At 39.4% G+C, this 16,536-nt stretch overlaps 1 protein-coding gene across 1 annotated transcript in view; it reads left to right on the plus strand.

Annotated features, from left to right (window-relative positions):
• The window catches only part of camkmt (calmodulin-lysine N-methyltransferase), a 369,036-nt gene that overhangs the window by 325,195 nt on the left and 27,305 nt on the right, over positions 1-16,536 (plus strand). The window contains exon 9 of the mRNA XM_061911211.1: positions 7,238-7,301. Coding sequence (XP_061767195.1) covers positions 7,238-7,301 — 64 coding nt within the window. The remainder of the gene's footprint in view (positions 1-7,237; positions 7,302-16,536) is intronic.

Here is a 16,536-nt window from a genome sequence, read left to right on the forward strand (position 1 = left end):
TACCGCTTATTCCCTTTCGGGGTCGCGGGGGGCGCTGGTGCCTATCTCAGCTACAATCGGATGGAAGGCAGGGTACACCCTGGACAAGTCGCCACCTCATCGCAGGGCCAACACAGATAGACAGACAACATTCACACTCACATTCACACACTAGGGCCAATTTAGTGTTGCCAATCAACTTATCCCCAGGTGCATGTCTTTGGAAGTGGGAGGAAGCCGGAGTACCCGGAGGGAACCCACGCATTCACGGGGAGAACATGCAAACTCAACACAGAAAGATCCCGAGCCTGGATTTGAACCCAGGACTGCAGGACCTTCGTATTGTGAGGCAGACGCACTAACCCCTCTGCCACCGTGAAGCCTGTATGTATGCATGTGTATATATATATATATATATATATATATACATATATATATAGAGATAGATAGATAGATAGATAGATAGATAGATAGATAGATAGATAGATATATAGATAGATAGAGATATATATACACACAAATATGTAATACACTCTTTTTTTATGGCTGAGATCCTCCCTTGAGGGGAGCCCTAAAGGTAAAAAATATATATATTGTACATACATACATACATACATACATACATACATTTTCTACCGCTTGTCCCTTTTGAGGTTGCGGGGTGTGCTGGAGCCTATCTCAGCTGCATTCAGGCGAAAGCTGTCCTGATGATCTCATTTCCACTGCCTCGCCCGGTTTTGTGACATTTATAGCGGAGAGGGCGGTTTTGCACACATGGCCCCGGTCGTGAACTTTGACCTTGACCGCGAGGGGCTCTGCTGCTGTCCTGGGTGGGAGGGGTCAGCACCACACAATAGGCAGCCAGGGCTGACCTGAGAGTCAGTGAACGCAACACGGACGCGAGTAACACCTCCCATCGTGTCAGAGTGACGACCCTCCCTAATTACAATAGCAAACTTCATTTTCTAACAATGCACTTTGCTTTACTTTTCATGATTGTGTTTATTTTTGAAAGCGCTAATAACCACAATGACTCAGTTTGTCTGTTGCCCTCCCACTGACACCCTGTCCTTCCCGTGCACCCAGTGTGTGTGTGTGTGTGTGTGTGTGTGTGTGTGTGTGTGTGTTGCGTGCATGCATGTGCGTGCCATCAACCAGCTCGCTTCCTTGTTGTTCCTCACCGCTTACTCTTCCTGCGAGTGGATACGCATGGCGAAGAAAACCCAAACACAAACTTCTCACCTTTCAAGCCAAATAAACCTCAGGCCCCCCGACAAGAATAATAAACTCTGCTCTCACGTGCGCACATCCTGGTCTCACCGAAGAGCTCCTGTCCACGGGGGTAGTATGTTTTCAACCTAGATATGCATCAAGAACACAAATGCATGATATTTGACACAATGGAGCAGCATTTCAACAAAAGGTGGGAGTGAGACAGATTGCAGCTGCAAGGCACAGTTGGATGTGGAGGATTATTGTTCAATCTGTATTGTTGCATGTTAGTCAAATTACTCAGATGGTGTAATAAGCACACACGCACGCACGCACAGACACACACACACACGCGCACACACACACACACACACACACACACACACACACACACACGTACACACACAATTGTATATTAGATTTTTCTGCATGTAATGTAAGGTAAGTATGTTAAGTAAAGTGTTGTTTTAAATTAAGATTGATTTATTTAGTAATTATTTTATTATAAATATATTTATATAATATAAATTAAAATTGGATCTGTGGACTGACTATTACCCTGGTTATTATATTTTATTGTATTATTTATTATATGTATGTATATATATGTGTATATATATATATATATATATATATATATATATATATATATATATATATATATATATATATGTATATTATGTACATTGTATTGTAGTATTTTATTTAAAAATTGAGAAAAAATGTATTATATTTATATATATAATGTATATTGTAATATATATATATATATATATATATATATATATCCATCCATCCATCCATTTTCTACCGCTTATTCCCTTTTGGGGTCGCGGGGGGCGCTGGCGCCTATCTCAGCTACAATCGGGCGGAAGGCTAATGTATATTGTATTGTAGTATTTAATTTAAAATTTGAAAATACATGTCAGTCATCTGATCCATGTAAAATAATTTAAAGTTTAAATCATTTATAATTAATAGTATTTTTTTCTTAAGTGTGTGCGCGTGTGTGTGTGTGTGTGTGTGTATATAATGTATGTATATGCACTTATCAATGTGTATACACATATATATATATGTTAGTATATATATATATATATATATATATATACATATACATATACATATTCGTATGTATGTATGTATATACTGTATATATATATATATATATATATACAGTACATGTATGTTTATACATATATTTATGTATGTATGTGCATATATGTATGTAAATGTTTATATACAGTATGTATGTATTCATGTGTATACATATATACATATATCCATCCATCTTCTTCTGCTTTTATATATATATATATATATATATATATATATATATATATATATATATATATATATATATATATATATATATATATATATATATAAATATATATATATCACAATACGAAGGTCCTGAGTAGTCAGGGTTCAATCCCGGGCTCGGGATCTTTCTGTGTGGAGTTTGCATGTCCTCCCCGTGACTGCGTGGGTACTCCGGCTTCCTCCCACTTCCAAAGACATGCACGTGGGGATAAGTTGATTGGCAACACTAAATGGGCCCTGGTGTGTGAATGTGAGTGTGAATGTTGTCTGTCTATCTGTGTTGACCCTGCGATGAGGTGGCGCCTTGTCCATAGTGTACACCGCCTTCCGCCCAATTGTGGCTGAGATAGGCACCAGCGCCCCCCGCGACCCCAAAGGGAATAAGCGGTAGAAATGGATGGATGGATGGATAATGTGCATACGTATATTTATTCGTGTGTATATGTAAATATACACGCAGTACAGTATTTTGCACCGTATTTTTTACTTAAGTAACTGTGGTGGGCGTGGCCTGCGCGCCTGCGGGGAAGCGGCGTGTGGCAGGGCCGGCTTCGAGGTGGGCGACAGGTGAGTGGATGACAGCTGAAAGTGTTCATCTAATCACCTGTCGTTCTGTTAAAAGGCCGCAGTCGGAAGGCGGCGGGGGTTGAGTTTGGACAGACGACAATGCCGAAAGGCAGAGAGTGACAGTGCAGAAGGGAGACAATTGCTGTAAAGCAGTAAAAGATTATTGGAAAATAAATCGTGTTGAACTTTGAAAGCTTGTCATGTCAGTTCTTGGTGGTCCCGAGAACACGGAAGCAGCAGACTTCCACAGTAACGTTTTCAAACCTGTGTTTATGAGCCTGATAAATTCATTTGACACATTAATCATAACATCTTAATACTTTTGTACAGTAAGGTATCAGAAGGTTGGTCTTCAACTTGGTAAGACGCTACCGGTAATTAACCAACAGAAAGCAATACGTGAAGTTAGGCGAGCACACGTCGACAGCGTTAAATATATTTTGTGGTGTACTACAGTGATCAGTACTCAGATCAAAATTGGTCAATCCCTATATAAATGAAATTTTGTATTATTTGCAGATGATACGACCGCATTTTGTTCATGAGAGAACACATGGAAACTTAAATAATGCTATTCGGAAACAGTGGGTGGGAGGAGGGGGTCAAAAAGAAATATGAACAATGTAGACATTGACAAGATAACAAAAAACATTTATGTGACTCTCGTATAAAATATATACAACACAAGGTAAACAAAATATCTACTGCTCGCCGGTGTTACTATATCTATGTGGAATAATACATAATGTCGATATCGAGAAACATGCGCGCCCTTTATTTATTGAATCAAAAATATCGAAATTAAATGATTTGGTGCATCTGCAAAAAGCTGAAATTATGCACAAAGAAAACTACACTGCAAAAAGTCAGTGTTGAAAAAAAAGAGAAAAAATACAAAAATTAGGCATATTTTATCTGAATTAAGCAAAATGATCTGCCAATAGAACAAGAAAATTTGGCTTGTCAAGACTTTCCAAAACTTGTAAAATTAGCTAACCTCAATGGACCCAAAAATACCTTAAAATAAGTATTTTCTCACTAATAACACGTGCACTTTTCTTGGTAGAAAACAAAAATAGACATTTTTGCTCAATATGTTGAAAAATATTCTTAAATTAAGTAAGTGCTAGTGCCATTATCTTGACATAATATGCGCTCGGCATCATGATTTTTTTTTTCATCCTTGAAATAAGAAATTATCACTTTAAAAAAAGTAGTTTGTTACTTGTGAGTGTTGATGACACACCTTTGCAACAGTCAATATTCCAGTTTCAAGCATGTTTTACTCCAAATAGGTCATACAATCTCAAGAACAAAATAAAAACTAGAACAGCCTAACAGCTAAAACTAGTATGTATACATCTATAAAATGGCTTTTTTTTTTTTTAGATAAGGGTTTTTAAGCCTTTTTTAAAAGCATCCACAGTCTGTGGTACCCTCAGGTGGTCAGGGAGAGCTTTCCAGAGACTGGGAGCAGCGGAGCAGAAAGCCCGGTCTCCCATAGTTTGTAGCTTCGTCCTTGGAGGTTGGAAGAGGTTAGCCTGTTTGGAGCGGAGGTGTCATGTGGAGGATATGCGGGTGAGTAGTTCTTTGAGGTAGAGGGGGGGAATTTCCATGGAGGCACTGGTGGGTTAGTAGAGAGACTTTGTATTCAACCCTGAGTGGAACAGGAAGCCAGTGAAGGGATTTGAGAATTGGTGTGATATGGTCGTATTTCCACAGATCATCTTATTCATCGCATTATATCAGGCATTAACTATTTATTCATTTTAACTTTATGTATGTCTTCCTTCAATTATTTGTGTTGAGTGAGCATAGGAAGTGAACAAATGTGTTTGAACTTGCTCTGAAATGAAACAAGGGGTAGGATTAAATCCGCTCGGCTTCTTCCTGCTCCTTTTTCGGACATGGACTGAGAACCTGGAAATATGTGATTCACCATATTGTAGTTGCGTTCAATAAAATCAACCGAGTAAATCAGTGTATTTATGCAAAATTAAATGTATTTTTCGATAGAGTGGAACTATTGAGACGCAACACATCTGTTATGATCCGCTGCCCGGATCATAGCATATTCTGGTTTTGTTCCGTTTTGGTATTATGTTCTGCTGATGTTTACCTTAGTTCCTGGTGGCACTTTCTGTTTGTTCTGTTATTACAGTCACAAATTAGTGTCACCGGCCTCTTGTTTTTGACTCACACCTGTTTGTAATTACTGTCGTTATTTAAGCCTGCCTTTTCCGTTGACTCGTCCTTGTTTCCTAGTTTTTTTGCACCCAAAAAGTGACAAAGCTGATTGACGATTCTGGTAAACCTCCTTTGTACTTGCTAGCTTCCGCGCTATGCTTTTGTTTTCTATAGCTCCCATGCTAGTTCTGTTAGTTTTGCTTTTTGTGCCTCGTGCCAGTTTTTCTGTTCTAGTCTGTTTTTAGTTTAAATAAATCTATATTTCTTACCTTACGCTGAGTCCGAGCCCGAACTGCATTCTGAGAGAACGCACCCGCATCACCATGCCCAGCAAACGTCACAAAATCATTCATAAAAATACCGAGGCGGTATAGCTCGGTTGGTAAAGTGGCCGTGCCAGCAACTTGAGGGTTCCAGGTTCGATTCCTGCTTTCGCCATCCGAGTCACTGCCGTTGTGTCCTCGGGCAAGACTCTTTACCCACCTGCTCCCAGTGCCACCTACACTGGTTTAAATGTAACACATATTGGGTTTCACTATGTACAAGTGCTTTGAGTCACTAAAGAAAAGCGCTATATAAATGTAAATCACTTCAAGTGCATTTAATGCAGGGGTCCCCAAAATCCTGCCCTCGGGAAGTCCCAAATAAAAATTTTTTAAAAAGTTATTTAATTTTGTTTTTTATTTTTATTTTTTAAAATCTTTCCTTTCTAATCCGATTTACTCTTGTTACTCTCTGTGTCTCCAAGCCGGTCAGGCAAATCATACTGTCAAAAAATTAATTTTTTCATCAAAAATGTGAATTGTGAAGTGGCTGTGGTGCAGTGGGAGAGTGGTCGTGCACAACCCAAGGGTCCCTGGTTCACGTCAGTTGTATCATGAGCAAGACACTTCACCCTTGCTCCTGATGGGTGCTGGTTAGCGCCTTGCATGGCAGCTCCCTCCATCAGTGTGTGAATGGGTAAATGTGGAAGTAGTGTCAAAGCGCTTTGAGTACCTTGAAGGTAGAAAAGTGCTATACAAGTACAACCCATTCATCATTATTTATTATATAGCGCTTTTTCTCTAGTGACTCAAAGCACTCTGCATAGTGAAACCCAATATCTAATTTTTACATTTAAACCAGTGTGGCACTTGGAGCAGGTGGGTAAAGTGTCTTGCCCAAGGACACAACGGCAGTGACTAGGCTGGCGGAAGCGGGTATGGAACCTGCAACCTTCATTTTGCTGGCACGGCCGCTCTACCAACCGAGCTATAGCGGTTGGTAGAGCGGTGTCACATTAGCGATAAAAAATAAATAAAGAAATAAAATGAAATATATATATATATATATATATAAAGATATATATATATATATATATATCTTTATATATATATATATATATATATATATACACATATATATAGTGTTATGGCCATAGTGTGCGAGTGTGAATGTTGTCTGTCTGTCTGTGTTGGCCCTGTAATGAGGTGGCGACTTGTCCAGGGTGTAGGCCGCCTTCCGCCAGAATGCAGCTGAGATAGGCTCCAGCACCCTCCGCCGCGACACCAAAAGGGTCAAGCGGTAGAAAATGGATGGATGGATATTAGTTTTCTTTGCCGATTGGCTGGCAGAGGTCACGTGACCCCACTGCCTTCATATATTGATCTGCTTGAACTTGAATTGGAAGTTCCCAGACATGTTTCCTCCAGCCTGCCTTCTTGTGTGTGTATATTTATGCGCACCTTCTCCCGCCTGCTCGTCATTCGTCGGCGATAGCGCGCCGATTCCAATACGCTTCGGAAATCGCAAACAAAAAAAGCAGAGCGTCTTACTCATGCAAATTGTTTTTTTTTTTTGTTTTTTTTTTGCTCGCTGGGATTTCTTCGCGGACGAAATAGGAATAAACAAACTGCTGCTTTTATCTGCGGCTGCCATCACGACAATGCATGCTAACCTCTCGCCTGTCTCTTTTTTTTTTTTGCAGTTTGTTCCTCGACCAGTACAGAGGCAGCCTGGTTGATGCTATAAGGAGATTACTGCAGCCCGACGTAAGTGTGTGTGTGTGTGTGTACTGTACATATCTCTGCTTATCCCCCCTCCCCCCATTCCTCCTCCTTTAAATCATAATTAGGCCTCAGTCAAAACCCTATAAGCATTAATAGTGTAACAGGATTAATATCATGTAATGCTTTAATGCTCATGCATGGCTCTGATCTCCATGGCGCTCCCTCCTGGCCTCTCCCTTCATCATAAATCCCAGGCAACGTCTCCCTTTTAGCCTCCCGATAAGACCCCCTGCTGTGACAGTCAAAGCTGAGGGGGGTAATAAAAAAAAAAAAGGCCGGAAGAGATAGGGTTGAGATTTGTGTTCCTCTGAAGTAAGCGTTTTAAGTACAGAGGCCAGGCTGCGAGAGGGAGAGTTGTTGGGAAGGAGATGAAACCCCCCCCCCCAAAAAACGGCACTGATGGAAGGAGGAGAACTTTGTTCTTGATGGCCAAGAAGAAATGCTTTATTGAGGTGTTTGAGGGGTCATGGAAATGCTTCAGTGTTTTGTTAATGCAGCAAAAATGCAACATTGCTGCCATGTTGGTTCCGTCGGATCATAAGGCATTTCCCCAAAGGCAGGGGTGTCAAAGTCCTTTTCACTGTGGGCCACATCGCAGTTATGTTTGGCCCCAGAGGGCCGCTTCTAACAGTGAATACTTTTATTACACCATTTTGTGAAGCATGCTTTTTAAAAACTAAAATGTAAAAAAAAATATGCTAAGTTGCAATAATTTCACCTCAAGATATTATGTATATGAATGAATTGAAATAAGTTTATTTCGGTCATATTATCAACCATCAACCATTAACCATTTTGTGTGACCACTTTAACAGTACAGATTATACATATATAAGAATCATACACATTTACACACAAATAGAAAAGAAAAGAAAATAATAGATAAAGAATGACCGAAAAGGGAATAGGCTGAAGCCAAGGCTTATATTTGCCTATCCTATACATATATATACATTAGGTAGGTAGGTCTTTATTGTCATTGCAACAAGTACAACGAAATTTTGTTTTCGGCACAAACCTGTTCAAGATTAGACAAACAAACAGTGTACAGGGTGACAGAACAAGAACGCTGATGGGTCGCCATAAGGCGCCCCGTAAAAGATGGGAAAAAGGTAAACGCTGGGGAAGGATGAGTAAAAAAAATAAAATCCAGACTGGGCTCCTAAGGGGGCCCAGTTCGGAGTGGGAAAAAACCTCCATAGCAAAGCACATATACATATTACAACATACATCTCGAGATATCTAGCAACAGAGGGAAGGTAGTTTAAGGTCATGGTGGTAGATCGCAGCTCTCAGGCGCTGACCATCCATTCATCACCCCTACGGGATTGCGTCGAGGGCGTCGGATTGGGGGACAGGAGGGTGTATGTGTGGCGTATATTTTTTTTGTGGATGTGTGTCCACAACAACAGGTGTGTGTCCATGAGAGACAAAAAAGGGAGTTTGTTGTGTCTTCCTGCAGTGATCTTCTGGAGAGTCTCGAAGCCAGGGAAAAAAAATCCAAGTTAAAATGATTTGTATGCGAGTGAAAATAAAATTTGCTTTTCACTCTAAATTGTCTATGACTGGTCCTCAAAAACTGCGGGGTAGACAGTCCGATGTAATCCACAGTTCCTCTTGCATCCTCCAATCATTTGTGGCAGCTTTGGGTACTTTGAAGACTGCCAGCAACTTCCAATTTGTCGACAAACCAGAGCAACGCTTACTCCAATCAGCAGATGTCCTGTTGTCATAATTCCGAATAGGTGGATATCTTCACGTCCTCGACAGAAAAGAGTCGCCAGGCACGCGGCCCTCCTTCTTCTCCCAAGAGTCCGTCGTGTGTCCAGCAACAACCGCTTCATCACGACAGCAGGTTCCCCCAAACCCAAGATCTTGTCAATTTTGTTGAGGCCAGTTAAATAGTTCCAATGTTTAGATTTGGAGAGCAGTGCAAAAAGAGGCAACAAGAAAGTTGAGACAAGACAAAACAAAGAAGCAAGCAGGAGAGATAAGGGAGAGGAAAGGGGAGCGTCCACCCTCGATGAGTGCCAGAGAGAAAGCAAAATATATATGTATATATATATATATATATATATATATATATATATATATATATATATATATATTACTTTTTATGGTTAAACAACGGCAGCTCAGTTGCCAGAATTTTACTGTGAAATTTACATTTGTTCTTTTTTTACTGTAAATAAAAAAAAAACCTGCAATTTTACAGTAAAAGTTTGGCACCTAAGCTTCCATTTTTTTTACAGCAATTTAAAAAATTTAGATTTTTTTATGTATTACTGTAAATGCCAAAACGTTTTTTTTTTAATTTAGAGAAAAATGCTGTAAAGACCACAGTAAATTTCACAATTTTACCATGAAATATATTGCTACTATTACATTCCACAATTTGATGAATAACTTGCTTTGAAATCATTATTATAAGTATTAATTTATATTTGATCAAATATTTTTGCGTGCAGCACGGTGGAACAGGGGTTAGTGCGTCTGCCTCACAATACGAAGGTCCTGCAGTCCTGGGTTCAATCCCGGGCTCGGGATCTGTCCGTGTGGAGTTTGCATGTTCTCCCCGTGAATGCGTGGGTACCCTCCGGGTACTCCGGCTTCCTCCCACTTCCAAAGACATGCACCTGAGGATAGGTTGATTGGCAACACTAAAATTGGCCCTAGTGTGTGAATGTGGGTGTGAATGTTGTCTGTCTGTCTGTGTTGGCCCTGTGATGAGGTGGCGACTTGTCCAGGGTGTACGCCACCTTCCACCCGATTGCAGCTGAGATAGGCTCCAGCGACCCCGAAGGGAATAATCGGTAGGAAATGGATGGATAGAGTATTTTGCATAATTAGAAAATATCTAGGTTAACATAATTTGCAATTACATGGAGTACATTTAGTAAGAAAAGTTACAGTACTTTGTGGATACACATCATTTCCAGGCTTTCGAGGGCCAAATGAAATGACGTAGCGGGTCACATCTGGCCTCCGGGCTTCGAGATTGACACTTGTGCCTTAAGGAAGTGGTTCTCAAATGGGGGTACGCGTACCCCTGGGGGAACTTGAAGGTATGCCTAGGGGTACGTGAGATTTTTAAAAAATATTCAAAAAATTCCAACAATTCAAAAATCCTTTATAAATATATTTCTCGAATAATACTTCAACAAAATAAGAATGTAAGTTCATAAACTGTGAAAAGAAATGCAACAATGCAATATTCAGTGTTGACAGCTAGATTTTTTTGTGGACATGTTCCATAAATATTGATGTTAAATGTTTCTTTTTTTGTGAAGAAATGTTTAGAATTAAAGGCCTACTGAAATGAGATTTTTTTATTTAAAAAGGGATAGCAGGTCCATTCTATGTGTCATACTTGATCATTTCGCGATATTGCCATATTTTTGCTGAAAGGATTTAGTAGAGAACATTGACGATAAAGTTCACAACTTTTGGTGCTGATAAAAAAGCCTTGCCTTTACCATAAGTCGCAGACGATGATGTCACAAGGGTGAGGGCTCCTCACGTCCTCACATTGTTTATAATGGGAGCCTCCAACAAAAAGGGCTATTCGGACCGAGAAAATGACAATTTCCTCATTAATTTGAGCGAGGATGAAAGATTTGTGGATGATGATATTGATAGCGAAGGACTAGAAAGAAAAAAAAAGCGATTGCATTGGGACAGATTCAGATGTTTTTAGACACATTTACTAGGATAATTCTGGGAAATCCCTTCTCTTTCTATTGTATTGCTAGTGTTTTAGTGAGATCAAATAGTACCTGATAGTCGGAGGGGTGTGTCCACGGGTGTCTTGACGCCAGTCTCGAAGGGAAGTCGGCAGCTGCATGGATGACGCAAGCTCAGCTGATCTCCGGTAAGAGGCGACTTTTTACCACAATGTTCTCACCGAAACCTGCCGGTTGACAAGTGGTCGGGAACCATGTTCGCTTGACCGCTCTGATCCATAGTAAAGCTTCACCTCCGGGAATTTTAATCAAGGAAACACCATGTGTTTGTGTGGCTAAAGGCTAAAGCTTCCCAACTCCATCTTTCTACTTTGACTTGTTGATTATTAATTGAACAAATTGCAAAAGATTCAGCAACACAGATGTCCAGAAAACTGTTTAATTGCGCGATGAAAAGAGACGACTTTTAGCCGCAAATGGTGCTGCGCTAATATGTACCCTGCAACCCGGGACGTCACGCGCACATGTCATCATTCCGCGACGTTTTCAACAAGAAACTCTGCGGGAAATTTAAAATTGTAATTTAGTAAACTAAACCGGCCGTATTGGCATGTGTTGCAATGTTAATATTTGATCATTGATATATAAACTATCAGACTGCATGGTTGGTTGTAGTGAGTTTCAGTAGGCCTTTAAGTTCATGAATCCAGATGGATCTCTATTACAATCCCCAAAGAGGACACTTTAAGTTGATGATTACTTCTATGTGTAGAAATCTTTATTTATAATTGAACCACTTGTTTATTTTTCAACAAGTTTTTAGTTAATTTTATATATTTTTTTCCCAAAAAGTTCAAGAAAGACCACTACAAATGAGCAATATTTTGCACTATTGTACAATTTGATAAATCAGAAACTGATGACATAGTGCTGTATTTTACTTCTTTATCGCTTTTTTCCCAACCAAAAATGCTTTGCTATAATTAGGGGGTACTTGAATTTAAAAAATGTTCACAGGGGGTACATCACTGAAAAAAGGTTGAGAACCACTGCCCCAAGGCAAGCGTGTCAAACGTACCAAGCGCGCGAAAAGATTTTATCCAGCCCGAGGGATGAGTTTGCTAAGTATAAAAATTGACCTGAATTTTTTTTAATTTAAAGAAACTGCTGTTCTTAATATGTCCACTAGATGTCACAATAGCAATTATTTGTATCTTTGTAGATGATGCTACATATGCACAAAATAAACCACATGATGTCAGTACATCAGTCGAGAAAAATGATCAAACTACACAAATAAAATCCCGTTATTTGATTTTGATGTATTTTTTTAATCTTGATAGATTGAAAATGAACACCAATGAGTTAAATGATGAACATTACCACACCATTTATTCAGAAAGTATAAATAACGACAAATAAAAATAGAACACTATTAACTGCAACATGTAAGTGTAAAAAAAAAAATAACAACATTATGATTTTTTACAATTTCGGAAAGTTCTTGTACTATTTTCAAACAAAGAAAATCTGAAGTTGTCTTTATTTTATACTTCCGCTGCCGGGCTATGCACACAAATGATGTAGCTCGCCCAAAAGCTGACGAAAAAGTCTCAATCAGGTCACATTGCTTGTTCAGGCCCGTAAATAGATTTTATCCGGTATGAGTTTGCTAAGTATAACATTTACCTGAAATTTTTGAATGAAAGAAACAGCTGTTCGGTACCGCCGGGTACTGATTCACGCAAAAACGGGCAGTAACGTATTTAGATGCCTTGGGTGGCCAGCTGAAACACCTGGTGAACAAGCAGGTGTATTATTGGCGTACTACCTCCTGGTAATGTTGTATTTTTCCACGGCAGCAAAGCAAGCATGCCTGATAGGAAGCGCATAAAAGCAAGGCTCTACTTTCCAAAAATGCGCTAGCTCAATGCTAATTCACATTAGCATTAGCAATTGATTTCCACACCTCCAAAATTTAGTAATGAAAACTACCACTAAGATGCACGTTATACATTCAAACAGAACACTTTGTAGTATTCAATAAAATACAGGACTGTTACATTAGACTACTTCCTGACTACGGCAATACGACTAGGACAAAATGAAATGAATGCATGCTTGAAAATGAGTCAGAAGTGTAAGAAACAAGATACACCAAGATGACAGCACATTTGTCATTATCATGGTGTTAAATAAAATAAAAACATTGTATTATTAAACAAATTAGATACCGGGAATTGGTATCGTATCGGTTCAAATGTGAAAGGTACCTATCCCTACTCTGGACGAAAGTCTCCAGCGACCTCCTCCATTTTCACCAGGAGTGAAGATGAGGCGTGACATAAACGCTCTACCGTGTCCTGAGCCTAAGCCTATGTCAGCTAGAACACTTTTGTACACTCAGCCTTAAGGGGTAGAGCTTTCTCTCTAAGCTCCCCCCGTATTTTCCAGACTGTAGAGTGCACCGTTTTATAAATCACACACACTAAATTTGAAAAGAAAAAAAAGTTTCCGTATATTAGCCGCACCAGACTATAAGCCGCAGATATATACGTTGTAAAATGAGTTGTTTACACGAAAAAAATATGTTAGAGATGTTTGTCTACCTTAATTGTTTCCAAACTGTGTCTTTAACATGGCAGTAAAACGGCTGATCAAACAAAACAGAAGTCAACGTCATGAACCCACTAGCTGCTGAAGCAAGCTCTCAAATCAGCTAAACAGATCCAATAACTTCCCGGTAACATGTAGGTGTATTTACAAAACTGAAACAATACAAAAAAAATGGCATTGTAAGTTAATAATACTAACAGAGACACACGTAAACGTGTTAGCATATTAGCTAATGCAAAAATTACGCTAACTTCACATTACGATGACACGTATACATATACATGAAAACACTCCTCCAGACATCACACATTGGACGATTTAGTAAGTATGAATTGTTTCAGTTACATTGTGAAACCTACAAATGTTGCTTTGAGTGAAGACTGAAGAATCCATACGAGTAGGAGCGCTATGGACTGCTAGAAGATGGTTGAAAGTTCAGTCTAAACAAAAGGGTAACACAACACTGCAGGGCCTGCAGTGAACAAAGTTGTTTAAAAGATGGCGCCTTAGCACAAAGAATAACACATCTACACTGAAAAATGTTAGAGATATTTATTTGTACACCTCAGTTGTTTCCAAACAGGGTCTGTAACACGGCGGTAAAACGGCGGTAAAACGGCTGATCAAACAAAACAGAAGTCGTCGTCATGAACCCACTAGCTGCGGAAGCTAGCTCTCAAATCAGCTAAACAGACTCAATAAATTCAGGGTAACATACAAAAAAAAATACCGTTGTAGGTTAACAATACCAACAAATACACTCGTAAACGTGTTAGCATATTAGCTTATGCAAAAATCTCGCTAACTTCACATTACGATAGCACGTACAAATATGCATGAAAACACTCCTCCAGACATCACACAGGGGACGATTTAGTAAGTATGAATTGTTTTAGTTACATTGTGAAACCTACAAATGTTGTTTTGAGTGTAGAATGAAGAATCCATACGAGTAGGAGCGCTATGGACAGCTAGAAGACGGTTGAAAGCTCAGTCTAAACAAAAGGGTAACGCAACACTGCAGGGCCTGCAGTGAACAAAGTCTTTCAAAAGATGGCGCCATAGCACAAAGAATAATACACCTACAAGGAAAAATGTTACAGATATTTATTTGTACACCTTAATTGTTTACAAACAGTGTCTGTAACACGGTAGTAAAACAGATGATCAAACAAAACAGAAGTCATCGTCGTGAACCCGTTAGCTGCTGAAGCTAGCTCTAAATTCAGCTAAACAGACTCAATAACTTCACAGTAACATACAAAAAAAAATAATGTTAAGTTAATAAAACTAACAAAGACACTCGTTAACGGTTTAGCATAGTAGCTAATGCAAATGAAATTAACTTTGTCACATTACGATGGCAATATGCATGAAAACACTCCTAAAGAGATCACACATGGGACGGTTTTGTAAGTATGAATAGTTTTAGTTACATTGTGAAACCTACAAACGTTGCTTTGAGTGAAGAATGAAGAATCCATACGAGTAGAAACGCTATGGATGGCTAGAAGACGGTTAAACGCTCTGTCTAAACAAAAGGGTAACTGCAGTGAACAAACTTGTTTAAAACATAGCGCCATGGCACAAATAATAACACACCTACGCAGAAAAATGTTAGAGATATTTATTTGTACACCTCAGTTGTTTCTAAACAGTGTCTGTTACACGGCAGTAAAACGGCTGATCGAACAAAACAGAAGTCGTCGTCATGAACCCGCTAGCTCTCAATTCACCTAAACAGACTCAATAACTTTACTGTAACACTTTTTTCAATTTACAAAACTAAAACAACAGAAAAAAAACCCCACAAACGGTCCTTTGAGTGAAGAATGAAGAATTCATACAAGTAGAAAACGCTATGGACGGCTAGAAGACGGTTGAAAGCTCGGTGTAAACAAAAGGGTAATACAACACTGCATTACAAAAGGGTAATGCAAAGGGTGTTCAAATGATGGCGCCATAGCACAAAGAACAACACACCTATACAGTGTCTTTGCTTGTTTGTTTTTTTATGAAAACTATTTGCATTATAGCCGTCAGCAAAGAAAAATTCATAAACTAGCCGCAAGGTGCAAAGTGTAGGAAAAAAATAGCGGCCTATAGTCCAGAATTTACATTATTTACTCATGAAAAATTGAGTAGAAATAAAAGGTCCTGGTTTGCTGTCCAATTATTGTTGTTAATCATGTATGTGTTTATTCTCCCTCTGATATAATAATATCTCTTTAATCCCGCCGAGATAATTCGGGAGTTAATATGATTTGAGGGGCGGCGATCAGACACGACATCGCCGCCACAACAGTCCTGGCCAAATATTGAATCATTCGCTAAGCTGATTAAACAATTAACACAAAACCCCGACTTCTCCCATCTAATGGCACTAATTTGTTGTTTGTGACAAAGGTGCGCCATCCGGGTGGGCCAGATCCTCTTAATCAGCTGATTAATGCGGGAGTGGATGGGGGGGGGTTGTCTGTTTGATTTTTTTGTGTGTTGTTTTCATTGGAGCCGTTACATGAAGACCCGCTGGATGTTTGGCTGGAAAACCCAAAAAAAGAGCCGGCGAACAGTGTCGTCCTGCTGCTTTTCTGTTAATTTGTCTGTTTGTGCGTGCGCCTCGCTTTGCTCCGTTCAATTAGAATAATGACAACACGATCAGCGTGAAATAAAACTAAAAGCTGGAGGATTTCAAAGAAACTTTGAACCTGTTGCTAATCCTCTTAGTACCCACAGGACAACACACACACACACACACACACACACACACACACACACCACTGGTGAGATTATTGATACGCAACATCACACCTGTTTACTATTTCCACGCGGCTCTGATTTGTTTTGTTGTGGTGGAAATAAAAGCAAAAACAGTCTTACATGCTCCTCCGCGTGCGCGCTCTTCACAGTTTAGTACA

Source organism: Nerophis ophidion, linkage group LG09, assembly GCF_033978795.1.
Source record: "Nerophis ophidion isolate RoL-2023_Sa linkage group LG09, RoL_Noph_v1.0, whole genome shotgun sequence".
In the NCBI taxonomy this organism is placed as follows: Eukaryota; Metazoa; Chordata; class Actinopteri; order Syngnathiformes; family Syngnathidae; genus Nerophis; species Nerophis ophidion.